The sequence below is a fragment of the Puma concolor genome, chromosome D1 (genome assembly GCF_028749965.1).
Source record: "Puma concolor isolate L17-30 chromosome D1, mPumCon1.1.hap2, whole genome shotgun sequence".
NCBI lineage: Eukaryota > Metazoa > Chordata > Mammalia > Carnivora > Felidae > Puma > Puma concolor.
The window spans coordinates 115,886,340-115,913,595 of record NC_141676.1 but is presented as its reverse complement, the minus strand read 5'-3'; the positions used below and the strand labels follow the sequence as shown (position 1 = coordinate 115,913,595).

Sequence of the window (27,256 nt, the reverse complement as noted above, 5' to 3'; positions counted from 1 at the left end):
GCGTCGCGCTGACGTCAGCGTGCGTCAGCGCGTGCCCCGCCTGGGCGGGGGCTCGGGACGCCGGAGCGGTGCCGGCCGGCCGCATCTCCGGTGGACGCCGCCGCTCGGGCCCTCTGGAGGCCGGCGCGCCGTGTCCGCGGTGAGGGCGGCCCCGGTCTGGGTGCGGGGCGGGTTCGGGGCGGTCGGGGCGCGCAGGCTGGGTGGGGGGAGGGGAAGGCTGCGGGTCCCTCGGCCAGGCGCCTGGGCTCTGTGCTCTCGGTCGCCGACGCTCCCGTGCGGCTCGAGAGCCCGGCCCCGAGGCTCGCGGGCGGGGGGAGTCAGAGCCGAGCTGCCGGGAGGTGCGCTCCGGCCGCCGCCCCCGCATCGTCGGTCGGACTCCGGCAGAGCCGCGCGCTCAGCGTCCCCGCGGGGGCTGGTCGGCTGCAGCCTCTGGAGGGCGGGGTTCCGGGCGCGAGACCTGAGGTGCGGGGTCCTTCGGTTGCGGTCTCCGGAGGGCGGGGTCCGGGTCGCGGGATCTGGGGTGCGGGGGGCCGGGCCGCCGGGTCCCTCGGCTGCGGCCTCGGGAGGGCGGGGTCCGGGGCGCTGGGGGCGGGCCGCCGGGTCCCTCGGCTGCGGCCTGCGGAGGGCGGGGTCCCTCGGCTGCGGCCTCAGGAGAGCGGGGTCCGGGGCGTGCGGGGTCCCTCGGTCGCGGCCTCGGGAGGGCGGGGGCGGGCCGCAGGGCGTCTCTCGGCTGCGGCCTCGGGAGGGCGGGGTCTGGGGCGCGCGGGGTCCCTCGGCCGCGGCCTCCGGAGGGCGGCGCGGCGGGGGGGGGGGGGTCCTTCGCCCGCGGCCTCGGGAGGGCGGGGTCCGAGGTGAGGGAAGCCTCTCGCGGGCTGCGGTGTGTGCGGGTTTTCTGGCTGCTCTGTGCGCGCGGGTGAGGTGTTGAGAGGGGCGCGCTCTCGCTGCCTCTCTTCTTAACTGCCAGTCGCCTGGCCCTGCAGGTTAGCACAGCGTGACTGTGAGGTTACTGCTGTTCGTGTGCCTCTTAGGGACCGCAGGCTCCCTCCTCCGCTGCCGTCTTTTGCGTCCAGCAAACTGCCAGACGTGTCCTGAAGCTGTTAGAAGTGGTCACCAGAAGTGGGGGGACCAACAGCAGCGTAGCTTTCGAGGTGCTAATGTCTGTCCTCATCACTGTTTGTGGTTTACAAATCATCCTAGTGCTGGGGCGCCTGGGTGGCTCCGTCGGTTAGGCGCGGGACTCTTGATTGCTCAGGTGGTGCTCCCGGGGTCGTGGCATCCAGCCCTGCCTCGGGCTCTGCTGGGGTGGAGCCTGCTGGAGATTCTGGCCTTCTCTCCGCCCCTCCCCTGCTCGTCTGTGTCTCCCTCTCAAAATAAACATTTTTAAAAAAGGAACAGAGAAATAAATACTAAAATTATTTTTAAAAAAGGTATAATCAGTGCTCATGGGGTATGTTGCATTTTTTTTAATTAAGAGTTTTTCTAGTTGGAAAATTTTGGTGACTGTTTCTGGAGTTATCTGAAGTGTAAATCGTTTTTAGACTTAGTGAATGCCCTGAACAGCCTATTAGTTGTTTACCATGAAAGTACAGTTTTCTAAAATAGCTTTTTTCTTCTTTCCAGATTTTCAGCCTTGAAGAGTCGACTCCTCCCCCCCCCCCCCCCCCATTTCTTTCCCCTGCAGTAATCCCGTTATGGAGACTCCCATTAGGGAGGAACTTTATAAAGGGATATAGTTTGAATTCTATAGAGTGTAATTTTGTGTGTGAATTACAGTTTTAAAACATTAAGCGTTTTCAGACAATAGCCTAGTAGGGTCAGTTACTGGTACATGTGCACAAATAGTAATTCTGTTTATGATGTTTTGTTAAGCATTTGTGGTAACACTAGAAACAATAAGCTGTTATCTTCGTAAGTTGATTTATCTCTACAAAATGAATATATACATGATTTCTAAATGAAAGATAGTTTATTGGCTTTTTAAATGCAGTGTAGAAGTTTCTCTTGTGGGAATTTTATGGTTAAGTAGTTGATGAAGAAAATACCTTCAACTGGTCAAGTATAATAAATTGGTAGGCAGAGTTAGGAAGAAAGACAACATAAGGATGCTGCAGGAAGTAGAAACAGATATAGACAATATTTAACCAAGGTGGAAGAGTTCGCTTTAGGGAGATTTCGTTTCGTTTGACATCATACACGCTAAACAGGCTATAGGTTCAATAAAGCTTGTGGGTGTTGATATCCCCAGAAGTAGGTACTGAAGTTAATGTAACCCACTTAAATGAATATTGTGATAACCTATGTGAAATTAGCTTTTAGATAATATGACTCTATGAAGACTTTAATTCTTGTTTATTAGAATAAAACAAGTTTTTAAAAAAAAATGTTAAAGTGCTTGAAAGAAATCTGAGTATAGGTTTTCCCTCTTGAGGCATAATCAGTAATTGTCTTGATAAACAGGCTTTGTCCCTTATAACTAAGAGTAAATTAAAGGCATAATTAAGGTACGTTGTTAATTTAGAATTTTGGGAATATCAGCCTCCTTGCAGAATCCAGCAGTTTTAACATACTTTCATTCGTGTATCAGCTTCTTTGAGGCCTTTATGTTAGTATAACACCAAATGATGTTATAATCTTAAACAGTACTAAATAGTACCTTGATACTTAAGGAAAGATATTCATCCCACCTGAGTGTAAACTCAGGTATAAATCCTGTAAAGAGGGTGTGGTGAACTTCACATAAGTAGGACCTTACTTGATTCTTTTTTACGGTAAAAAAAAACAAAAAAACCAAAAAAAAAAACCTAATATAGGGCGAAGAGTTGAGAAATTTCATGTGAAGGTTTTTAGCCATCAAAAAGTGAAATCACTCATGCACAAAACTACTTCCCAGAGACTCGTGCCAGGTTCTTCTTGTCAGAGAATTAAGAGTACAATGGAAGATAGCACGATCTTCGCAAATCGGACAGTCGGCAGCAAGCAAAGAATACAGTATGACCTTTCATGTGAACTGTATAGGATGTCCACGTATTCGACGTTTCCCGCCGGTGTTCCTGTCTCGGAAAGGAGTCTCGCGCGTGCTGGGTTTTACTACACTGGTGTGAAGGACAAGGTTAGATGCTTCTGCTGTGGCCTGATGCTGGACAACTGGAAGCATGGAGACAGTCCTATTGAAAAGCATAAACAGCTGTATCCCAGCTGTAGTTTTATTCACAGTCTGGTTTCTCTTACTAGTCTGGAATCCACCTCTAAGAATGCTTCTCCAATGAGAAACAGTTTTCCACATTTGCTGTCTCCCACTTTGGAACACGGTGGCACATTCAGTGGTTCTCATTCCAACCTTTCACCAAACCCTGTGAATTCTAGAGCACTCGAAGACTTCTCCCCATTGAGGACTAACCCCTACAGTTACGCGATGAGTACTGAGGAAGCTCGATTTCTGACTTACCACATGTGGCCATTAACCTTCTTGTCACCCTCAGAGTTGGCGAGAGCCGGCTTCTATTACATAGGGCCTGGGGACAAGGTGGCCTGCTTTGCTTGCGGTGGCACTCTCAGTAACTGGGAGCCGAAGGATGACGCTCTGTCAGAGCATCGGAGACATTTTCCCAACTGCCCGTTTCTGGAAAATTCTCTGGAGACGTTGAGGTTTAGCATTTCAAACCTGAGCATGCAGACGCACGCAGCTCGGCTGAGAACGTTCGTGTGCTGGCCGTTGAGCGTCCCGGTCCAACCCGAGCAGCTCGCCAGTGCCGGCTTCTATTACGTGGGTGAGAGCCTAGCACAGCTGTGTGTTTTCTCCCGTTCACTTCTGTTTACGTATTAGAACCTGCATGTTGAACTTCGGTCTGTTTTCTTTAGGTCGCAATGATGACGTCAAATGCTTTTGTTGTGATGGTGGCTTAAGGTGTTGGGAATCTGGAGACGACCCGTGGGTGGAGCACGCCAAGTGGTTTCCAAGGTAATTCTTCTGAAAGGTATTTCTGCACAAAACCCTGGGCTTACAAGGGGTAGACGTCCTTGAGTGGTTTATGTTTACGTTTCAGTATATCAAAGCTGCTTTTATGCCATTGGGGAACATTTTAAAACCCCGAATGTTAGCGTTAATTATTTTGATGAAAAGTGTTTCAGAATGTTCTCTTCTTTTGTAAGCCATGTATTCAGGATGTAGTTTAACTTACTCTTGATGATTGGTTTACCATTTTGGCCCTGCGTTTTATTTATGAGGTTCCCATTTTGCTTTAAAGAAATCTTAAGGATTACAAGGACATGTAAAATAGCACGAAAGAACATACATAGGAAAAAAGGAAAAAGAATAAGAAGGGACATAAAATGATTTAGAGAAGACCTACAAATACATAGAATAAAAGCTGATTAAGTTTGGTTATGATTGTAAATTATTTTTTTCTCTACGGTTTATCTTCTTTTTTTTTTTTAACTGTATTTATTTATTTTTAGAGAATATGCTGGTCAGGGGCAGAGAGGGATGGGGATAGAGGATCTGAAGCAGGCTTTGTGCTGACAGCAGAGAGCCCAGTGTGGGACCTCGAACTCCGGAACCGTGGGAGCATGACCTGAACTGACATTGGATGCTTTACTGACTGAGCCCCCCGGGTGCCCCCTTTACGGGTTATCTGTGATCTGTTGCTCATCTCCTGTTAGTCACGGTGTCTCTAGTGGTGTCTCTTGTTTTATACTGTCGCCTACAAAGAATTGAGAGGCCCTGTTGTTAGTGGAAATAGAACTAGAAATTTTTCGTTTTTGAGGAGCTGTGTGAACTTGGATGGACGGCGTGTGACCCATTTGAAACTCTGTCCTCATCTCTATAATGGGGGCGTTGGATTAGACAATTTTTTTACATTGTGGTTAAGAACAGATAACAAAATTTATCACTTTTACCATTTTTGCCATTTTTAAGTCTGTAGTTCTGTGGCATTAAGTGCGTTCACATCGTTCCTCGTCATTATCACCCTCCATTTCCAGATTTTCTCACCTTCCCAAGCTGTCACCTGTACCCATTGCTCCCACCAGGACTCTCCTTCCTGTCTCTGAATCTGACTGAGCTAGTTACCTCATGTAGGTGGGATTGCACAGCACAGTGTTGTGACCTGTGAGTGCCTTTCACAGTAATGAGTCGTCTCTTGAACCCCTTGAAGAAATTGAAACATCCTTTTGTCATTTTTGTGTGATACAGTAAAAAAGAAACCTGAAGTAAGAAATATTTTATTATGGATCAGTACATTGTTAAAAGTTATGTTTTAAAATTTTATCTTTAAATTCATAATAGAACATTTGACTTTTTAACTCTCAAAGTGACCTATATCTTGGTTATTATTTAGGAAAAAGCATATTGTCAGAATTTTAAATGATTTGATTATGCCTAGCTCCAGGGGGTTGTGTACACGTAAGTTGAAATTTAATACTGTATGAAAAAAACAAAAACAGCTTTCCTGTTCCAGTGTTTGAATTACTGCATTTTGTCCTTTATAAAGTAAAACCAAACCAAACCTTGGTTTATTTCTGTCATTTGTGTTTTTAGATGGCTAAATAAGGGAAAAGGGTGCTTTTAGTAAACCGTCTGAAAACAGCAAATTTCAATTGGGGATAACCTTTAATCTCAGTAAATGAGAAACCAAAATGGATTAATTGCTAATCACTGTATTGTAACAGTTCATTCGTCAAATATTTGAGTGCCTGCTGGATGCTATTGTAGATACCGGAGACATAGCAGTGACTAAGACAAATCTGTCTTTATCAGATTTTTTTAAAAATTTTTTTTTTTTTTAACGTTTATTTATTTTTTTGGGACAGAGAGAGACAGAGCATGAACGGGGGAGGGGCAGAGAGAGAGGGAGACACAGAATCGGAAACAGGCTCCAGGCTCTGAGCCATCAGCCCAGAGCCAGACGCGGGGCTCGAACTCACGGACCGCGAGATCGTGACCTGGCTGAAGTCGGGCGCTTAACCGACTGCGCCACCCAGGCGCCCCTTTATCAGATTTATTAGAGGAGGGGAGATATATTAACCAGGGTTCATTTTACTTCCTGCTCTAATCATCAGGAATATAAATTGATTGGTCCCAGAATAAAAATAAATTAAAACCGTGTGAAGACCGAGAACATAGTGACAACCAGCTGTTTTATCTCGTTGACAATAAACTTAAGTTTTGAGCAAGCCTTGGATGATGTCTGTTGATTTTACCCAGTCACCAGGTGAAGGGCATTTGGGTTTTTCTCACTGTCGAGTGATACTGAATAAAGCCACTGTAAACAATTGGGAACATACGTTTTCCTTTTGCTTGGGTGGATAGTTGGGCGTGAGATTGGTGAGTTGTAAGGCAAGTTTTACATTCCTGAGAACCCCTCTATTGTTTTCGGAAGCCCGCCCGCGGTGTGGGAGATCCCCAGGCGCTCATGTTCTTCCCTGCGATTGGGATCAGCAGGTGGTTTTATTTTAGCCATTCTCGGAGGTATGTCGTGGTATTTCGCTGCGATTTCAGCGAGCATTTCCTTAATGGTTAATGATGGTGAGCTTCTTATTTGTCATCTACATATGTTTTTTGGTGAAATGTCCAAATCTTCTTGCCCATTTTAGTTTTAATTGTTAAGCTTTGAAAAGTTCTTAAATTCTGGGTACACGTTCTTTATCAAGAGTGTTTTGCCAGCTTTCGGCTTGTGGCTGGTCTTTTCATTGTTTTAACAGTGGGTTTTAAGGATGGTAGTTTTTCAGTTTTATCTGGATTATGCTTTTGATCTCTTTGCTAAGAAGTCTTAATTGACCTAGGGACAAGAGAATTTTCTACTGTTTTTCTTCTAGAAGTTACATTGCCTTAGGGTTAAAGCTTAGTTCTGTGTTTCTTTGTTAGTTGACTTTTGCCTGTAGTATGGCAAACAAAGGTGGAGGTTTTTTTTTTTTTTTTGCACATGGGTATTGAGTTGTTTAGAACCAATTTATTGAAAAACAAAAGGAACGGAATGCAGGTTACTGGGACCGTCTTTAACAAGTTGTGGTTTGTAAGCAAGAATTTGGGAGGCACTGTATGTAGCTAGAAATACTTGCGTATTTTTTGGAGGGAGGGTTTGTGCTTCACCTGTAATCACATATAATGGAAGAGTGGACCCTGGAGAAAGATCATTAGTTACTTTGTTGTGAAAGACTATATCTTAGAAATACCAAATTACAGTTTCTGAAACTATGTGAAACCCCAAAAGTGAACTGACCAGAACAGCATTTTTCAAGGTTTACCTTGTGCTCCCTTTGAGTTTCAAACCCTTCCATTGTTGTTGTGTGTTAATGTGGTTAAATAGAAAATACCAGAATGCATCAATACGTAGTAAGAGTTAGTAGTGTTATACGAGGATTTTTTTTTTCTGTTTGATATGTACAAATGCATACATATTTGTGTTGTGATGTAAAATATTTATACTCGGGGGCACAGTTTGAAAGCCACTTTTCTAGAATGATCAGGTTATATTTTTGGTATATAATACTTGTTAAAAGTAATTTTTCTCCTTTTTTTTAGGTGTGAGTTCTTGATTCGCATGAAGGGGCAGGATTTTGTTGATGAGATTCAAGCTCGATACCCTCACCTTCTTGAGCAGGTGAGTAAGTTATATTTGGCAACACTGAATTCTCTTAAATAATAATAACCAAAAATTATTATGAATAATATTTACATCTGTTTTCCTGTAAATTATGGTTAATTTATGTCCAGTTAGTGAGATCTGTAGTTTTACTTTTTGTAACTACGTTGTTCAAGGCTTTTTAGAAAAGGTTTTTTGCTTTTAGTCTTTTGAAAAATCATTCTGCCCCTGTACAGATTTGTGGTGCAATTGGAGGAGGATCTGTAGTGTTTCCTCTATCTTTTCAAGAAAAAACAAACCAAGCAACTTGTTAGGAGTTTGGAATCACTGACAGTGACCTAGTTGAAATACACCTTTTCAGTGGAATGAGAAGCCATTCATATTTGTTCCTCCTTTCCTGAAACTACAGAAATACTTGAACTTTAATTTGGAAGTAGGTGAAGTTTATGGGGATTTTTATGGCGGTTAAGGTGAAACAAAGCAAAGTAAGTTTATAAATTATCTAGTTGTCGGATGATTATGTACATTACTTAAGGTACACTGATCTTAATGGTGCGCTGTTCAAGGTTGTTTGAGAGTTCCGATTTTACCTATTAATTTTTCTTTTGTTTCATAGCTTTTGTCAACTTCAGATACTCCTGGAGATGAAAATACTGATCCACCAAGTACGTATGAAAATATTCCAAATATAGAATGGACATTTTTATAAGAATGTTAAACATGAAAGGATGTAAAGAGAATTTGATTTATGAGGACATAGGAAAAAGTGTAGGGAAGTTAACAAATACGACGTATTTACTAAGATTCATGACCCTTTTAGAGGATTCTGGCAGGTATACTAATCTTTGTTCTTAAAGTGCTGACGTTGCAACTGGGGAGACCAGACGCCTGCAGAAGAGACCTGAGCATCACAGGTAGCTCACAGGTACCAGATTAGAGGTGTGAGCAATACGCCCCCCGTAGAGGGGAAGCTTGCCACGAGCTGGTGTTTTTGAAAAGGGTCAGTTGACATGATGGAAGACTTACGCTACACGTTAGTTATTTATGAGGTATGTAGTATTCTAGTGCAAGGATAGGCATTTAGTTAACATATGTAAGTTACATACGTTAGTGTGTCCAAAATAGTGAAGGTGACAGTCCATGGTTTCTGCCCTGCACTGAGAAAGGGGTGTTCTTTTGGTGGCACGCCACTGAAAGGAATATTGTCAGAATTGCAGCAGGACCAGAACGAGGTGACCATGATGCATATGGGTCTTGGGAACCATGACATGGGAGGGTTGTTGAGGGTTTGGAATTGGTGTTTGACATAACTCCTTCCTGTATGTTAGAACTGGAAAAGCTACCGGGGCCGAGTGGTCTTGGGCCGCCCTGCCATGATTCCCTCAGAAAATGACATTGCCTCTCTCCCTAAGTTTCGACACCCTCTTCCCTGACTTCCTCGCAGCTCATAGCCTTGCTTCACGGGTGCAGAGAGAACTGCTCCGTCTCCCCTAGCAGAGTCAGCGTCCGCAGGCCATCCTAACGTCTCCTGTCCATTCCCTCTTGAAAGAACTGAGGCCAGCTCTTGCACTTGGCCTTTGTCCTCGTATCTCAGACCTGCTGCCAGTGTTAAGATCTTGGCTGGGGCAGTGACCTTCCCTTTCTGTCTCCAAGTTACTTACTTCATCGTGCAAACTTCCTGTGCCATCGCCACCCTAACAGGACCTTTTCTTGCACCTGTGTTGTCTTCTAGCTGTTGTCTCACTTCTTGGCTTCCTTTTACAACAAAGGAAGAATTTAATCTGAGCTTACGCTCTTCTTTGTCATTTTTTCTTCAGCTTACTCGACTGTAGGCTGTTCTTGTCAGGGTCACCAAGAACCGCCAGGTCAGTAAATGTACTGCTCTGTCCTCAGCCTTAGAAACAGTTCAGTGCTTCATCCCTTTCGTCCCAGCTTTATTGGGATGTAACTGACATGCAGCACCATGTAAGTCTACGGTGTGAAGTGCACAGTTGAGCCACATTAAGATGAACACATTGGTCTCCTCACGTAATTTTAGTTTTTTTGTGAGATAAGAGCATTTAAGGGTTACTTTTTTAGTGACTTCAGAGTGTGTAATACAGTGTTGTCAGCTGTCGCCAGTACACCGTACATCAGATCCTCACAGCATACTCCTCTGATAAAGTCCACCCGTGTTGCAAATGGTAGGGTTTCCTTCTTTTTTATGGGTTAATAATACTCCACTGTGTGCGTGTGCCTCCGCCTCCATTTTCTGTATTCATATCTGTTGATGGACACTTAGAGGTCGTCATGAACTGGCTATTGTGAATCCTGCTGCAGTACACACGGGAGCGCAGATAAATGTTTGAGAGAGTGATTCCATTTCCTTCAGATACATATGCCGAAGTGGGATTTCTGGATCATTGGGAAGTTCTGTTTGTAATGTTTTCAGGAATCTTCCATGATGTTATCCACAGTGGCTGCATCAATTTACATGTCCACCAACCGTGCACCAGGGTTCCCTTTTCTACATTCTTGCTAGGACTTGTTATTTCTTGTCTTTTTGATTCTAGACATTTCACCGGGTGTGAGGTGATACCTCATTGTGGTTTTGATTTGCATTTCCCATTGATTGGTGATGTTGAGCATCTTTTCATATGTCTCTTGGCCATCTGTATGTCTTTGGAAAAATACCTTCAGCTCCTCTGCCCATGTTTAAATTTTTTTTTTTTCCCTTGGAGTTCTGGGAGTTCATATACTTTTCGATATTAACCACTTCTCTCATACATGTTTGCAGATACTTTCTTTCACATACTTCCAGATACTTTCTTGCAGATACTTTTTGATACAGTGCCCTTGACTGGTTTTTGCTTTTGTTTCTTGGGCTCTTTAGCATCCTATCCAAAAAATTCTGGTCACGGCCAGTGTCTGGGAACTTTTTATCTGTATTTCCTCCTAGGAGTTGTATGGTGTCAGAACTTATATTTAACTCTTTAATCCATTTTGAGTTAATTTTTGTGGTGGTAGAAGGTTTGGGTCCAATTTCATTCTTTTGCATATGAGTCTCTCGTTTTCCCAGCACTTTGTTGAAGACTCGCTTTTCCCTGTTGAATATTTTTGGCTCCCTTGTGAAATATTAGTTAACTATATGCACGAATTTATTTTTTTTCTGAGCTCTCTGTTCTATGGACCTTATATGTCTCTCTTTCATCCAATACCATACTGTTCTGATTCCTGTAGCTTTGTGATTAAGTTTGAAATCAGGAAGTGTGATGCCTCCAGGCTTGGTTGTTTTTTTTTTGTTTTTGTTTTTTTCCTCCGTGATGATTGCTTTGGCTGTTTGGGATGAATTTGAGAATTTTTCTTTTCTATTTCTGTGAAAAAGTAACATTGGGATTTTGATAGGGATTGCATGGACTCTATAGATGGCTTTGGGTAGTATGGATATTTTAACAGTATTTTTCCAGTTCGTGAACATGGCATATCTTTCCACTTATTTTGTCTTCCAGTTTTTTGTTTGTTTTTTTAAATCCGTGTCAGTGTACAGATCTTTAACCCCCCGGGCTAAATATTTTTCTTAAGTATTTTATTGTTTTATTGAGATACAGTTGCTTTAATGCTATTATAAATGGGATTTTTTTCTTTCAGTTACTATGTTGTTAGTGTATAGAAATGTGACTTTTTAGTTCTACGGCTTTGTGAATTTGCTTATTGTAACTTTTTTGTTGGAGTCTTTAGGATTTTGAATATATAAGATCATGTCATCTTCAAACATACACAATTAAAACTTCATTTTTATTTCTCTTGTCTAATTGCTATGGCTAGGACTTCCAGTACTAATAAAAGTGGGGAGAGTGGATACCCTTGTTTTATTCCTGATTTTAGAGGAAAAGCTTCTAGCTTTTCACCATTTAGCATGTTAGCTGCAGGTTTGTTATATATGGCTTTCATGTTGTGTCCTTCCATGTCCATGTTTGTCCTTTCTATATGCAATTTGTTGAGAACTTTTGTTGTGAAAGGGTGTTGCCTTTCACATGCAGATTTCTCAAATTTTGCATCTATTGAGTATTGAAACGATCATGCGCTTTTTATCCTTTTTTCTATTAATGTTGTTTATCGTGCTTACTGATTTGCATATGTTGAACTATCCTTGCATCCCTGGGATGAATCCCACTTCATCATATATGTGATCTTTTTTTAAAAAAAAATTTTTTTTTAATGTTTATTTATTTTTGAGACAGGGAGAGACAGAGAGCGTGAATGGGGGAGGGTCAGAGAGAGAGGGAGACACAGAATCTGAAACAGGCTCCAGGCTCTGAGCGGTCAGCACAGAGCCCGATGTGGGGCTCGAACTCACAGACCGCGAGATCGTGACCTGAGCCGAAGTCGGACGCCCAACCGACTGAGCCACCCAGGCACCCCTATGTGATCTTTTTAATAGGCTGTTGAATTCAGTTTGGTAGTATTTTGTTGATAATTTTTTTTTAAGTTTTTATTTAAATTCCCATTAACATATGTATAGTGTATTATCATACACTAGTTTCAGGTGTACAGTATAGTGATTCGACACTTCCACACATCACCCGGTGCTCATCATAGCAAGTGTCCCTCCGCTTATCCCCATTACCTGTTTTCCCCATCCCCCCACCCACCCTTACTCTGGTGACCATCAGTCTGTTCTCTGTAGTTAAGAGTCTATTTCTTGGTTGGCTGTCTATTTTCTTCCATTTTCTTGTTTGTTGCTTAAATTTCACATGAGTAAAAGCATACGATATTTGTCCTTCTGACTTACTTTGCTTAGCATAATACACTCTAGGTCTATCCATGTTGTTGCACATGGCAAGATCTCATTCTTTTTGATGGCTGAGTAATACTCTGTTACGTATACATACCACATCTTATTTCTTCATTCATCAGTTGGTGGACACTTGGGCTGTTTCCATAATTCAGCTGTTGTTGATAGTGCTGCTGTAAACATTGGGGTGCATCTGTCCCTTGGAATTAGTGTATCTGTATCCTTTGGGTAAATACCTAGTAGCACAATTGCTGGATGGTAGAATAAGTTCTATTTATAACTTTTTGAGGGACCTCCATACTGTTTTCCAGAGTGGCTGCACCAGTTTGCTTTTGCACCATCATCAGTGCAACATCTGTTGTTTTCTGTGTTAATTTTAGCCATTCTGACCAGTGTGAGGTGATACCTCATTGTGGTTTTGATTTGTATTTCTGTGATGATGAGTGCTGTTGAGCATCTTTTCATGTGTCTGTTAGCCGTCTGGATGTCTTCTTTGGAGAAGTGTCTATTCATGTCTTCTGCCCATTAAAAAAATTTTTTTTAATGTTTATTTTTGAGAGACAGAGTGTGAGCAGGGGAGGGACAGAGAGAGAAGGAGACACAGAATCTGAAGCAGGCTCCAGGCTCTGAGCTGTCAGCACAGAGCCTGATTTGGGGCTCGAACCCCCAAGCCACCAGATCATGACCTGAGCCAAAGTCGGACGCTTCACCAACTGAGCCACCCAGGTGTCTTCTGCCCTTTTTTTTTTTTTTTTACAAGTTTTTTTTATATGTTTTGGACACTAAAGCTTTATTAGATAACGTCATTTGCAAATATTTTCTCTTTAGGTTGCCTATTAGTTTTTTTGATTGCTTCCTTTGCAGAAGCCTTTTGATGATGTCCCCATAGATTATTTTTGCTTTTATTTTCCTTGCCTCAGGAGACATATCTAACAAGTTGGTATAGCAGATGTCAGAGGTTGTTGCGTGTGTTCTCTAGAATTTTCATGGTTTCCTGTCTCACTTTAGTCTTTCATCCATTTTGAATTTAGTTTGGCCGAAAAGTGGTCCAGTTTCATTCTTTTGCATGTTGCCATCCAGTTTTCCCAACACCATTTGTTGAAGGGACATTCTTCGTCCCATTGGATATTCTTTCCTGCTTTGACACAGATTAATTGACCATATCGTGGTGGGTCCATTTCTGGGTTTTCGATTTGTTTCATTGTGCGATGTGTCTACTTTCGTGCCAGTTCCATAGTGTTTCCATTACTACAGCTGTGTTATAGAACTTGAAGTCCGGAATTGTGATGTTTCCAGCATTGTTTTTTTGTGTTTTTTTGTTTGTTTGTTTGTTTGTTTTGTTTTCTAAGGTTGCTTTTGCTATTGGGGGTCTCTTGTGGTTAGAGATTGCAAATGTTCAGATTGCTTTGGGTAGTATTGACGTTTTCACAATATTTGTTTTTATGATCCTTGAGTATGGAATGTTTTCCCATTTTTTTTGTCTCATCTTCGGTTTGTTTCATCAGTATTTTATAGTTTTCAGAGTACAGATAGTTCATCTCTTTGGTTAGGTTTATTCTTAGGTAACTTATTCTTGATGCAATTTTAAATGGGATTGATTCCTGAATTTTTCTTTCTTTTTAATTATTGATGTATAGAAATGCAACAGATTTCTGTACATTGATTTTGTATCCTGTGACTTCACTGAACTTGTGTATCAGTTCTAGCAGTTGTTTGCTGGAGTCTTTTGGGTTTTCTATCTAGAGTGTCATGGTATCTGCACATAGTGAAAATTTGACCTCTTCATTGCTGATCTGGATGACTTATTTCTTTTTGTTGATTAATTGCTGTGGCTAGGACTTCTAGTACTGTATTAAATAACAAGGTGAGAGTGGACATCCCTGTCTTCCTGACAATAGAGGGAAAGCTCTCAGTTTTTCTTCCTTGATTATGATAGTAGCTGTGGGATTTGCATATATGGCCTTGATGATGTTGAGTTGTATTGCTTCCAAACGTACTTTATTGAGGCTTTTTTCATGAATGGATGTTATAATTTGTCAGATGCTTTTTCTGTGTCTGTTGAAAAGATCATATTGTTCTTACCTTTTATTAATGTGGTGTATCAAATTGAGTGATTTGTGAATATTGAACTATCGTTGCAACCCAGGAATAAATCTCACTTGATCATGGTGAATGATTGTTTTAATGTATTGTTGGATTTGATTTGCTCATATTTTGTGGAGAATTTTGCAACCATGTTCATCAGGCGTATTGGCTTGTAATTGTCTTTAGTGGATATTTTTGTCTGATTTTGGTATCAGGGTAAAGCTGGACTAATAAAAGGAATTTGGAAATTTTCCTTCCCCTTTTATTTTTTGGAATAGTTTGAGAAGAATAGTATTCACTCATCTTCAAATGTTGGTAAGAACTCACCTGGGAAGCCATCCGGCCCTGGACTTGTGTTTGTGGGGAGTTTTCTGATTACTGATTGAATTCCTTTGCTGGTTATTGGTCTCTTCAAGTATTCTATTCTTCCTGTTTCAGTTTAGGTAGTTTATATGTTCCTAGGAATTTATCCATTTCTTTCAGGGTTGTCCAATTTGTTGCATATAGTTGTTCATCATATTCTGTTACACTTGTTTGTATTTCTGTGGTGTTGGTTCTTTTTCCTCTCTCATTTGTGATTTTATTTATTTTTAGGTCCTCTTTCTTTTCTTTTTTTGATAAGTCTGGCTGGGGGGTTATCACTTTTAACTAAGTTTTTCAAAGAACCAGCTCCTGGTTTCATTGATCTGTTCAATTTTTTTAGTTTCTATATCATTTATTTCTGCTCTGGTCTTTATTTCCCTTTTTGTGCTGCCTTTAGACTTTGTCGTTCTTTTTCTAGCTCCTTTAGGTGTAATGTTTGGTTGTGTATTGGAGATTTTTCTTGCTTCTTGAGCATGTTCTTTTTTTTTTTTTTTTAACGTTTATTTAATTTTATAGAGAGGAAGAGTGCACGAGCATGAGCAGAGGGGAGGGGCAGAGACAGGGGAGACTGAGAATCCCAAGCAGGCACAGGCCTCCATCTCAAGAATTGTGAGCTCATGACCTGAGCTGAAATCAAAGTTGGGTGCTTAACTGACTGAGCCCACCCAGGTACCCCTGGTAGCATGTTCTTTAACCTCCGTGTATTTGTGGTCTTTTAGTTTTTTCTTGCGGTTGACTTCTAATTTCATAGCAGTGTTGTCAGAACACATGCATGATGATCTCACTTTTTTGTGCTTGTTGATTTGTGACCTAATATCTCATCTCTTCTGGAGAATGTCCCATGTGCACTTGAAAAGTATGTGTGTTTTAAGAGACTCTTAAATACTGAGAACAAACTGAGGGTTGACGGGGGGTGGGGAAGAGGGGAAAGTGGTGATGGGCATTGAGGAGGGCACCTGTTGGGATGAGGTCTGGGTGTTGTATGGAAACCAGTTTGACATTAAATAATATTTAACATATAATTCTGTTTAGGTGATGTGTCCATTGATGTAAGTGGGGTGTTAAAGTCCTCTACTATTATAGAACTATAATCAATGAGTCCCTTTCTGTTATTAAGAGTTTTATATATTTGGGTGCTCCCGTGTTGGGGACATAAATATATAGTTGTTATCTTGTTGATTGTCTCCTTTGTTGTGATATAATGCCTTTCTTCATCTGTTGTTACAGTCTTCTGTTAAAAATCTAGTTTTATATAAGTAGTGCTACCATTTCTTTAGACGTTTAGACCGTTTTCTTTAGACGCCATTTGCATGATAAATGTTTCTCTATCCCCACTTTTTCAAAAAAAATTTTAAATGTTTTTTTGTTTATTTTTGAGAGTCAACGAGAGTGAGAGCGAGCACAAGCAGGAGAGGGGCAGAGAGGGGGGGAGACACACAGTCCAAAGCAGGCGCCAGGCTCCGAGCTGTCAGCACAGAGCCTGTCCGTGGGACTTGAACTCATGAACCATGAGATCATGATCTCAGCCAAGTAACCAACTGAGCCACCCAGTCGCCCCTCTATCCTGCTTTGAATCTGCAGGTGTCTTTAGGTCCAAAAGTCTTATAGTCAGCATATAGATAAATCTTGTGTGTTGTTGTTGTTGTTTTTTAATCCATTCTGATACCTTTTTTTTTTTTTTTTACTGGAGACTTTAGTACATTTACATTCAGAATAATTGTCAATAGATAGGAATTCAGTGCTTTTTTATTACTTTGTTTCTGGAGGTTTTCTCTATTCCTTTGTTATCTTTGTCACTTTTGGTCTCTCCTTTCCACTCAGAGTCCCCTTTAATATTTCTTGCAGGGCTGTGGGCAGTGTTTGGTCCCTGGCCTGAGTGTAGCGAGTTTTAACGATGTTTACTCTGGTCTGCTTGTGAAGTGAGACCTGTCACCACCTCCATTGGAACTAAAGCTCTGCAGAGCTCTCTGGTTCGGAGATGTGGTGTGGGTGGGTGTTTTCTATGTGGTGTGGGCAGGTGTTTCTGTCTGTCTTCTGAGGAAGGAGTCGCCCACACTGGGATTGAGGCAAACCTGACTGAGAAGGGTAGTACTGGTAGAGCGCAGGGGCGTGGGATCTGGTGTAAGCAGGTTAGGCAGCCAGTGTGGGCGCTGTGCTGTTTACTGCAGGTGGCTCTCTGTTGACGCTGAGAGGCAGGGGAGGGAAATGGCAGCAGCTGGCTGCTTTTTCCCCTGGGAGGGAGCTGGCTGCTTTTTCCCCTGTCTCCCAGAATGCTGCCTCACAGGCAAGCCACGTGTGCCCCAGGCATTTTTCAGATCCTGTTTCCATGCTGTCTGCCTCCAGGTTGTTTGCCTGCCTTTTCCCCAGGTAACTCTTAGGGGCTCCATCTCAGTCAAGCCCTCTGACCTTTGAAACTCCAGGCTTTAAGCCCTCCTGGTGGTAAGAATTCATGAAAATCAGCCCCTCTCATTTTCCAAGCCAATGGCTTTGGGGAAACATTCTCCTTGTGCATTCACCTGTGTGTTCCTCTCTCTCTCTCCCTTCTCTGCGACCATGCCCAACCCCCCCCCCCCCATCCACAGCACCTGTGATCCATTTCCCCCCCAAACCACGTCTGTACACTTGTTACCTTCCTCAGTGGTGATTTCTTCTCTCCCTTGAGTTGTGGAGTTTGTTCTGTTAGTCTTCAGGTTGATTTCTGGATATGGAGGATAATTTGATAGTTACCGAGTTGTGTTGGAGGGATGAGATGAGCCTGGGGTCCTCCTACTCCACTGCCATTTTAGCCCTCACCGTCCCCAAGAATTTTAGTGTCTGTGTTCATTAAGGATATTGGCCTGTGGTTCCTATTCATGTAGTGTCCTCATCTGTCTTTAGTGTCTTGCTGCCTCATGAAATGAGTCTAGGATTGTTCCCTCGCTTCATCTTTTTGAAAGAGTTTGAGAAGGATTGGTGTTAATCCTTTTTAAAATATTTGGTAGAATTCATGAATTCAGTCATCTAATATTTGGCTTTTCTTTGTTGTGAGGTTTTTATTACTGCTTCAGTCATCTTAGTTGTTATTGGTCGGTTCAGATATTTTATGTTTTCCTGATTTCAGTCGTGGTTACGTTGTAGGTTTTTAGGGATTTGTCCATTTCATATAGATTGTTTAGTTTGTAATGTTCACAGTAGTCTCTTAGGATCTTCTGCATTTTTGGATGTGTTTTAATGTGTTCTCTTTCATTTATAATTTTGTATGAGTCTTTTTTTCTAGGTTAGTCTTGCTAGAGGTTTGTCATGTTTTTGTATATCTTTTCAAAAAAACCCAACTGTTAGTGTCACTGTTTTTTCCTATGGTCTTTACAGTTTCTGTGTCACTTACTTCTGCTCTAATCTTTAATATTATCTTCTTTCTGCCCACCATGGGCTTAGTTCATTCTTTTTTTGCATTCTTTTTTGTTTTTTGTTTTTTAAAAAATATTCAAGTGTTCTGTGTCTTTTAATTAGAGAACTTAGTTCATTTACGTTTTAAAGTCATTACTGGTAATGTAAAGACATTTGAATTCCTTTGTTCATTTCTTCCTCTCTGGCTGCAGTTCTTTTTAATTTATTTTTTGTAGTGGTATGGTTTTAATTAATTTTTCTTTACATTTTGTGTATCTATTCTAGGTTTTTTCTTTGTGTTCACATGAGGTTTAACCTAAAACAAAGTATAGATGTAAGTCTGTTTTAAGCTGGTAACAACTTCCACTTTTATTATCTTTACGGTACATTTTACACTGTTGATGCCATACTTTATATCTTTTCCTATTTTGTATCTATTCAAGTTATTTTAGCTATAGGTATTATTTACTTAGTTATTTTTTAAGTAGGCTCCACACTCATCATGGAACTTGAACTCACAACCCTGAGATTAAGACCAGAGCTGAGGTCAAGAGTCGGGTGCTTAACCGACTGAGCCACTCAGGTGCTCCTAGCTGTACTTATTATTACTACTGTCCTTTAGCTTTTATACCAGAGGAATGGTTACATGGTAGGGAATCCTGAATTTGGCTGACTGTCTACCTTCACCAGTAAATTGTGTGCTTGTCTATGTTTTCATGTTACTGAGTGTCCCTTCAGCTTGCCCAACTCCCTTTAGCATTACTTGTGGGGCAGGTCTAGGGTGAAGAACTCCTTCAACTTTTGTCTGGAATGTTTTTACCTTTTCTTATTTTCTGAAGGACAGTTTTGCAGTTATTCCTAGTGTGGTTCTTGTCTTTTCATTCTTTAATGTATCCTGTCAGTCTCACCTGGCCTGCAGGGTTTCTCCAGAGTCTGCAGGTAGCCTGAGGGTGCCCCTTGTATACAAGGAATCTTTTTTTCCCTCAGTTTTCAAAGTTCCCTCTTTATCTTTGACTCTCAACATTTTGATTATTGCCTATCTAGAGGAATGTTTGGGTTGATCATGTTTAGGGTTCTCGGATTTTACTGTTGCTGGGTATCCATATCTGTCTCCTGATTTGGGACTTTTTAGTTCTTATTTCTTTAAATAAGTTTTCTCCTGCTTTTTCTCTTCTGGAACCCCTGTGATGGGATATTCACTTGTTCGGTGGTGTCCTGTAATTCACATAGGCTCTCTTCACTTTTTTGTTCCTATAACCGGCTAATTTCAGATAATCTCCCTTCACTCTCAGATTCTTTCTTCTCTGTGGTCAAGGCAGTTACTTAAAGACCTGTGCTGAATTTTTCAGTGTATTTTTCAGCCCTAGGATTTTTTTTTGTGTGTGGTTTCTGTTTATTAAATTTCTAATTTTGTTCACGTATTATTTCATTTAGTTGCCTTCCTTTGTTCTCTTAAATTTCATTAAGTGTAAGATGATAACAAATTGTAGATCTCTATTCATTTCTTTGGGGTAAATTCCTGGACCTTTATTGGTTTTCTTTGGTGTTGTCCTTTTGCCTGTTTTGCATGATCCGAGTAGCATTTCGGTGGTGTCCGCATTTGAAGGAAGAACCATCTTTTCTGGTCTTTACACTGGTTTTTGGCAGATAAAGACCTTTTCCTGTCTTTTCCCTTGGCCGATGCTTGGTTGGAGCCAGTTTCAAAGCTGTTGCTAGGTCTGTGGTGGAATCCGTGGTTGGTCTTGTTTCCAGCGGCTGGGGTTGGCATGGATCCTGTCTGGTCCATCCCTTGTTGGGCGGTACTGCCTCCAGTGCCAGTACATTCTTCTGTAGGATGTTGGGATAAGGGTCTGCTTCAGTGTCCACAGTTGGGTCCTCAGACAGCACGACCGTTACCATATACACAGATGGGCGTGGCTCCCTCTGGGTCCTCGGGAGGGCTCCTGTTTGGTCACTGATGGGTTCCTGGGTTGGCGGGACTGGCCCTGGACAATGGCTGAGAGGGGTTGGAACTGAGTCCCAGGGCTGTTTCAGGTCCTACAGCCAAGATTGAGGTCTGTAGACCTGGCTGTGGAGACACGGGTGGCCTTGTCTCCCGCTAGATGGCTTGGGGGGCAGGACTGTTTCCTGATGGCATTTGGAGGCTGGAGCCGTTTCAGGATCTTCTGAGGTGGAGACAGGAGTGTCCTATGCCAGTTGTATTGCTGTGGACCGAGACTAGGGGAGCTGGAGCCAAGTACAGGGGTCCCTCAGGCACTCTAGGTGTGTACTGGGGATGTCTCTTGCTGGGTCCCGGGGCTAGCAGGCCTGTCTGCAGATTGCAGCTGGGATAGGTTGGAGCCTCTTTACGAGGTCCTTTCATAGTCTGCATTTTGACTGAATTTGGTGTGTTTATCTCTCGTGGCTCCCACACTATGCCAGATCCAGTTCACAGGCAGTTTCAGTGTCTACAGACCTGTCTCTATGCCACAGCGTGGGTAGGCCTAGCTCCTCCTCATTCTGTGTGTGGTGGGATGCTGGTGCAGGGTCAGGCCGTGTGGGGTGCTGGTGCAGGACCAAGACGTGGGGGGTGCTGGTGCAGGGTCAGGCCGTGTGGGGTGCTGGTGTAGGACCAGGACGTGGGGGGTGCTGGTGCAGGGTCAGGCCGTGTGGGATGCTGGTGCAGGGTCAGACCGTGTGGGGTGCTGGAGTAGGACCAAGACGTGGGGGGTGCTGGTGCAGGGTCAGGTCATGTGGGATGCTGGTTCATGGTCAGGCCGTGTGGGGTGCTGGTGTAGGACCAAGACGTGGGGGGTGCTGGTGCAGGGTCAGGCCGTGTGGGATGCTGGTGCAGGGTCAGGCCATGTGGGGTGCTGGAGTAGGACCAAGACGTGGGGGGTGCTGGTGTAGGACCAAGACGTGGGGGGTGCTGGTGCAGGGTCAGGTCATGTGGGATGCTGGTTCATGGTCAGGCCGTGTGGGGTGCTGGTGTAGGACCAAGACGTGGGGGGTGCTGGTGCAGGGTCAGGCCGTGTGGGATGCTGGTGCAGGGTCAGGCCATGTGGGGTGCTGGAGTAGGACCAAGACGTGGGGGGTGCTGGTGTAGGACCAAGACGTGGGGGGTGCTGGTGCAGGGTCAGGTCATGTGGGATGCTGGTTCATGGTCAGGCCGTGTGGGGTGGTGGTGTAGGACCAAGACGTGGGGGGTGCTGGTGCAGGGTCAGGCCGTGTGGGGTGCTGGAGTAGGACCAAGACGGGGGGGGGGTGCTGGTGTAGGACCAAGACGTGGGGGGTGCTGGTGCAGGGTCAGGTCATGTGGGATACTGGTTCATGGTCAGGCTGTGTGGGGTGCTGGTGTAGGACCAAGACGTGGGGGGTGCTGGTGCAGGACCAAGCCAGATGGCCTGTATCCACGTCCTGAAGGGTATGGAGTTGTGCGTGGGTCTGTAGCCAGGACTGTCAGCCCTGTGGGTGCCCGCCCGTCTTGTGAAAACAGTTCTTGGTTTTGTACTCCACTGGGGTTTCAAAATCTGCCTGCATCTCAAAGCTTGCTCAGAAGTGCTGTTGTTGACAGGTGGATTCCAAGTTGCTGTTGAGTCAAGATACATGTGGGGGGACATCTTACTCAGAACTGTTGCTGACATGATTGTTCTGCATCCTTCTTAAGACATCTTCTCTGCTTGGCTTCCTGGACACCACATTCTTGGTTTTCCGCTATTTCTCTGTTTAATCATGAACAGTCTCCTTTGTGGCTCCTTTTTCAAACCACAAATGATAGAGTATCCCTCAACACTTGGCCCAAATTTATTTCTTCATTTTATGAGCTTCAGGCTGGCATGTCCACCTACATGTTTGAATCTCTACTTGACTATAGTGGGTATTTCAGGGTTAATATGACCAAAGTAAATCTTTTCTCTTGTCCATCATCCCTTGGATTTGTTCCTTGTCTGGTCTTCCCTAGCTCTGTTAACGGCCCCCACCTGTTAAGGTCAAAAAGTTGACTCTGGGTAGGCATCATCCCAGTTTTTCTCTTTACTTTGTATATTTAATCCATGGAGGTCTTTCCATCTCCTGCCTTCATACTGTGCCGCAGAGCTCGGCGCCCCTGCCCAGCACGACCGTCCACGTGCCTTCATTGCCTGTGCCCCACCCAGATCTCAGTGCCCCCGTCCACCTGATGGAGACCTGTCATCATTGTCTGTCATAGTGTCCTGATTGGTCTCCTCATCCCATCCTACCTCATGAGAGTTGATCACAGAGCTGCCAGAGTCACCTTTGGGAAAAACAAATCAAATTTCATCTTTCTTCTGCTTAAAGTGTTTGCATAACATTCTAGCACATAGTAAAATACAAATGTGCAAGGCTCTACATGATCTGGGGATCATTGTATCTCTTGACTACTTGTCACTTATACACTTCTTGTATACATTGAGATGATTTTTGTCTTGTTTAGGGCTTTTACGGTTGCTTTTCTGTTTGCCTAGAGATTTTTTTCCAATACTCCTGGAGCTCCTTCTTCTGGTTCCCATGTGTGTTCTGGTGTTACCTTCAGACAGCTTTTCCCCAGATGTTTGAACAAGGGAGTTGTTATTATGCCAGTTCTCCAGTAGGTGGCAGTCAGGTTTCTTTGTAATTTTCACGCAAGTGTCCCTGTAATGCTTTCCTGGCCACCCCCCCCCCCCCCATCATTTCCATTGTCTACCTGCCTCCTAGTTTATCTTACTCGTTTTCTTGTTTTCCACACCTGTCACTGTCTGATATCACATTACTTCTTCACCCACATTTTACATCTTGAGACATATTTTGCACAAACTGGTCTCCCATGTCACTCTCCTTCCCATATTGTTCTGATTCGTCTGTTCACCTCTGTAGATGCTGTTTATCCTTCAAGTCCAAACTCTGATGCCATCTTTAATGAAGTCTTTGTTGATCCCCCCCGCTTTCCTGGACTGTACCTACGTTTGTATAGTGTATTGTTCCCTAAAATGGCCGTGCCTCAGAATCATTTCGGGGATTTAAAAAAGACATGAATTCCTGAGTGCTGTCCTTAGCGAGTCTCTCATCAAGTAGGTTCCAGGACACAGCCCAGGAAGTGATATTTTGGAAAAGTGTATTACACTTGTTATAGTCTCACTTGTTATTACAGTCTCACTTGAACCTTCTTGAGTTGATACTTTTGTTGGAATTATAGGTAATTGGTGCATATAGCTCATATCCCGTACCAGGATATATGCCTGGTAAGGGACATACTGTTTTTCTCCGTATTTTTATGTTTGTGGAACTTACGATTGGTAACCTGTCTTTTCAAATAGTTGTTCATTTTGGGCCTGGAGAAAATTCCTCCGAAGATGCCGTCATGATGAACACACCCGTGGTGAAAGCGGCCTTGGAGATGGGCTTCAGTAGAAACCTGGTGAAGCAGACCGTTCAGAGCAAGATCCTGACGAGCGGGGAGAATTACAAAACAGTCAGTGATATTGTGTTGGCACTTCTTGATGCTGAAGATGAGACCAGAGAAGAAGAGAAGGAAAGACAAACTGAAGAGTTGGCATCAGGTATTGGGGAGTGTTAGTCACCTGCCTTATTGCCATGAGGATCCTGGGACTGGGTGACCCGATGCAGGCCTACCCGCCTCTGCTCACTGCTGGCGGCCGCGCGTCGTCTCCTTCTGCCCTGTGGGCTGTGCTGACGATCATTGACTGTGGCTTTCTAGGCTTTCTAAAATATGTTTATCTTTCAGTAACACCTGAGACTTATGCTAATCAGAGGATCTTAGCATCACTTTTCTTGAGCCGTATTGCTTTTCTTCTTGATATAGAACAATTTTAAATTGAGAAAGGAAGATTTTAAAGTTGAGTGCAGGTTGTGTTTTTGTTTTTTTTTAAGATCACCATCTTCAAATCGTATTCTTAAAGCAGTATTTTTTTTTTTTAATTTTTTTTTCAACGTTTTTTATTTATTTTTGGGACAGAGAGAAACAGAGCATGAACGGGGGAGGGGCAGAGAGAGAGGGAGACACAGCATCGGAAACAGGCTCCAGGCTCCGAGCCATCAGCCCAGAGCCTGACGCGGGGCTCGAACTCACGGACCGCGAGATCGTGACCTGGCTGAAGTCGGACGCTTAACCGACTGCGCCACCCAGGCGCCCCTTAAAGCAGTATTTTAACTCTCTGATCCTTGCTGAGTGGTCCTTATACAGAAAATAGAGCTAGTGATGAAGTCCTAGGACTTGGTGAGCAGCCCCGGTGCAAGGGCACTATCTTGGTGTCCGTCCAGGTCAGGCTAAGCCCCCCGAGTGATCGCTCCTTCTGCAGTGTTAACTGAGCGCGAGCACCTGTGTCAAGTACTGTGCCGACTGTGGTGCTTGCTCGGGGCTCCCAGACTCGGTGTGGGGTCTAGGGGAGGCCCCGAGTTGAGCCGGCAGAGGGGAGGGAGGTGATGTCTGTAGTGTCCACTGGGGTTTGGGCTGGAGCTTTCGAGGAACCACAGGAGGATTTGAGGACCTTACTCTGTCACGTAGGAAAGTATTTCAGGTCTGGTTTCTCAGTTGGTACAGATTTGTGTTTAAATCTGGGCTCTGTCAGCACGCTGCAGTTTCCGTAACCAGACGTCGGCCGTGTCCCCTGTGGAGTGGAGAGGACAGTGGCACACGCTGTGTGGGTCGCTCTAGGATGAAGGGAGAAGCTGCAAGCACCTGAAGACGCCTTGTGTTCACTTGATTGACCCGGAAGGGGTTGCGCTCAGGGCAGGCAGCCAGGGGGCCTGGGGGGGGGGGGGAGGCTCCGCGGTAGCCATGGACTCGGAGGGAGGAGCACTCTGCTGGGATGCTGGCTCTGCTACCGGTGCTTTCTCTGACCGCAGGGATGGCAGTCGTTGCTGAGGCGGTGGTGTCCGTATTTGAAAGTGAGAACCGTCATACCTGCCTTGTTTACCTGACGGGATCTTTTTATCAAATAAGGCAGTTGATATGAAAGTGCTAATGAAATTAAAGTGATATAATGCAAATAGAAGTCAGTATTATTAGGGGCGCCTGCGTGGCTCAGTCGGTAAAGTGTCCAACTTCAGCTCAGGTCATGGTCCCACAGTTCTTGGGTTCGAGTCCCACTTCAGGCTGTGTGCTGACAGCTCGGAGCTTGGAACCTGCTTCGGATTCTGTGTCTCCCTCCCTCTGTGCCCTTCCTCCACTTGCGTGTGTGCGATCTCTCAAAAATAAACGTTAAAAAAACTTAAGTCAGTATTATCAGTTTCGCTGAGGGGTGGAGAAGTAGAGGTGGGAAGTTTCTACTGTCCTTTAAAATTCTCTTAGGTAGCAGGGTCATGAGACATGTAAGTATGTAGACTTTTAGAAGTGACAGGAACAGACACTGTGTGTTGTGTGCGCTACACAATATGCCCTAGCTGTATCTTCCAGAAGTTTTCTAGATGATAGGCATTAAATCGCAAACAGGTAATTTTGTGCTTCTTTTTCAAGCTCCTGTGTATTTACTGCCTGAACTGTTTGTAGGCTTGGTTGTTAGTGACTGTGTGTGTGCACACGGTTGGAACGTTTTAAAATCTAACGGATTTTTTTCCTTTTTTCTTTTTTAAATGAAGATGATCTGTCATTAATTCGGAGGAACAGAATGGCTCTTTTTCAACAGTTGACGTGTGTGCTTCCTATCCTGGATAATCTTTTAAAGGCCAATGTCATTAATAAACAGGAACATGAAATTATTAAGCAAAAAACACAGATACCTTTGCAAGCAAGAGAACTGATTGATACCGTTTTGGTCAAAGGAAATGCTGCTGCCAACATCTTCAAAAGCTGCTTAAAAGAAATTGACCCTACATTATATAAGAACTTATTTGGTGAGTTTTTGGTAAAATTATTTTAGAAACCTTTCAGATGATGTTCACTTTTAAGTTTGACAAACAAGATAAATGTAATTCACAAACTGTAGTCGATAAATGTAACTCGCTCTAAGAAAAGGAAGATTTCATCACGGACGTAGTAGGGCTACGTGCTTCTTGACAGTCTGTAGGTAGAACCTGTGTTCACTAGACAGCGGGTGGGGCAGAACGAGCAGGTGAAGCCACCTTCTGTTTGGTAGAATAATGCTTTTTGTTGTTTTTCTTTCCTTAGTGGACAAGAATATGAAGTATATTCCAACAGAAGATGTTTCAGGTAAAACAAAATTCAGACCCAAGACCAACCTGAAATACTACCGTGGTTAAAATTTCTAACGGGAATTAAGTAGGAACTGAATTTCACTCAAGTGTTCTGTTCGTCTCAGGTCTGTCGCTGGAAGAGCAGCTGAGGAGGCTGCAGGAGGAAAGAACCTGCAAAGTGTGCCTGGACCGAGAAGTGTCCATAGTGTTCATTCCCTGCGGCCACCTGGTGGTGTGCCAAGACTGCGCCCCTTCCCTCAGAAAATGCCCCATTTGCAGGGGTATAATCAAGGGCACCGTCCGGACCTTTCTCTCATAAAAGAAAAACCGTATGTTTGCTTATGTAGAAAAGTGTCGAAAACATTGTTGAACATTTGAAGCCATCCGGAGTATAGAAAGAATGATTGTTCTTTAATTATGACACTTGTAATCTGCTTTGGTACTAGTGGTCTTGTTTCAAAAAATAGTATCATTTATCCTATTTAATGCTAGTCTTTATTGCTACAAAAGGGGAGGTTTCCGTTTGACGGGCCCTAGTGCCATACGTGTGTGAGCACAGGCGTAGCCTCAGCGCTGGGGAGTCACTGCAGCAGTGCCTGGTGTTGGAATTCTTTCTGGAGGCTTTGAGTGCTGCATTAGCATGTAGTGTAAAAGAAACGGACACCAGGAGCTCTGGACTTTCCCCAAATCCTGGTGCCAAATTCTCTCTGGTGTTTTTTCATTTGTGTTTTGAAATAAGTGTGTTTTTCTTACTGGTACATAAGCTTTTTCTTAATTTGTGAGAAACATCTTAATAAAGTTCTTTAAAAAGATTGCACCATCATTTTTTTCTCTTAAAAATTATTTTCTATATGCCTTATGAGATTTAAATGAGTTAATAATGTACATAACTGTAGTGTCTGTCACCCTGTAAGCACTCAGATGTTAGCTGTTAAATAAAAAATTGAATTCATAAAACAGA

At 43.5% G+C, this 27,256-nt stretch overlaps 1 protein-coding gene across 2 annotated transcripts; it reads left to right on the top strand.

The window, feature by feature from the left end:
- Positions 1–27,256, top strand: BIRC2 (baculoviral IAP repeat containing 2). Of its 2 annotated transcripts, none has more exons than XM_025928940.2 (9): positions 1–139; positions 1,621–3,767; positions 3,859–3,958; positions 7,520–7,598; positions 8,197–8,245; positions 23,460–23,702; positions 25,741–25,995; positions 26,270–26,311; positions 26,421–27,256. In XM_025928940.2, exons 2-9 carry the CDS (start codon positions 2,870–2,872, stop codon positions 26,612–26,614), a joined length of 1,860 nt encoding a protein of 619 aa, XP_025784725.1. In that variant the 5' UTR covers positions 1–139; positions 1,621–2,869; the 3' UTR covers positions 26,615–27,256. The 2 variants fall into 2 exon arrangements, with proteins under 2 accessions (XP_025784725.1, XP_086535399.1); XM_086679273.1 differs by lacking the exon at positions 1–139 and adding an exon at positions 828–1,148.

Bases quoted from the DNA above. Each gene is read 5' to 3' on its own strand.
- BIRC2 (XM_025928940.2), top strand. From the start codon at position 2,870: ATGCACAAAACTACTTCCCAGAGACTCGTGCCAGGTTCTTCTTGTCAG. The intron at 7,599-8,196 runs GTGAGTAAGTTA...TTTGTTTCATAG, and splicing joins ACCCTCACCTTCTTGAGCAG to CTTTTGTCAACTTCAGATAC. The intron at 8,246-23,459 runs GTACGTATGAAA...CTTTTCAAATAG, and splicing joins TGAAAATACTGATCCACCAA to TTGTTCATTTTGGGCCTGGA.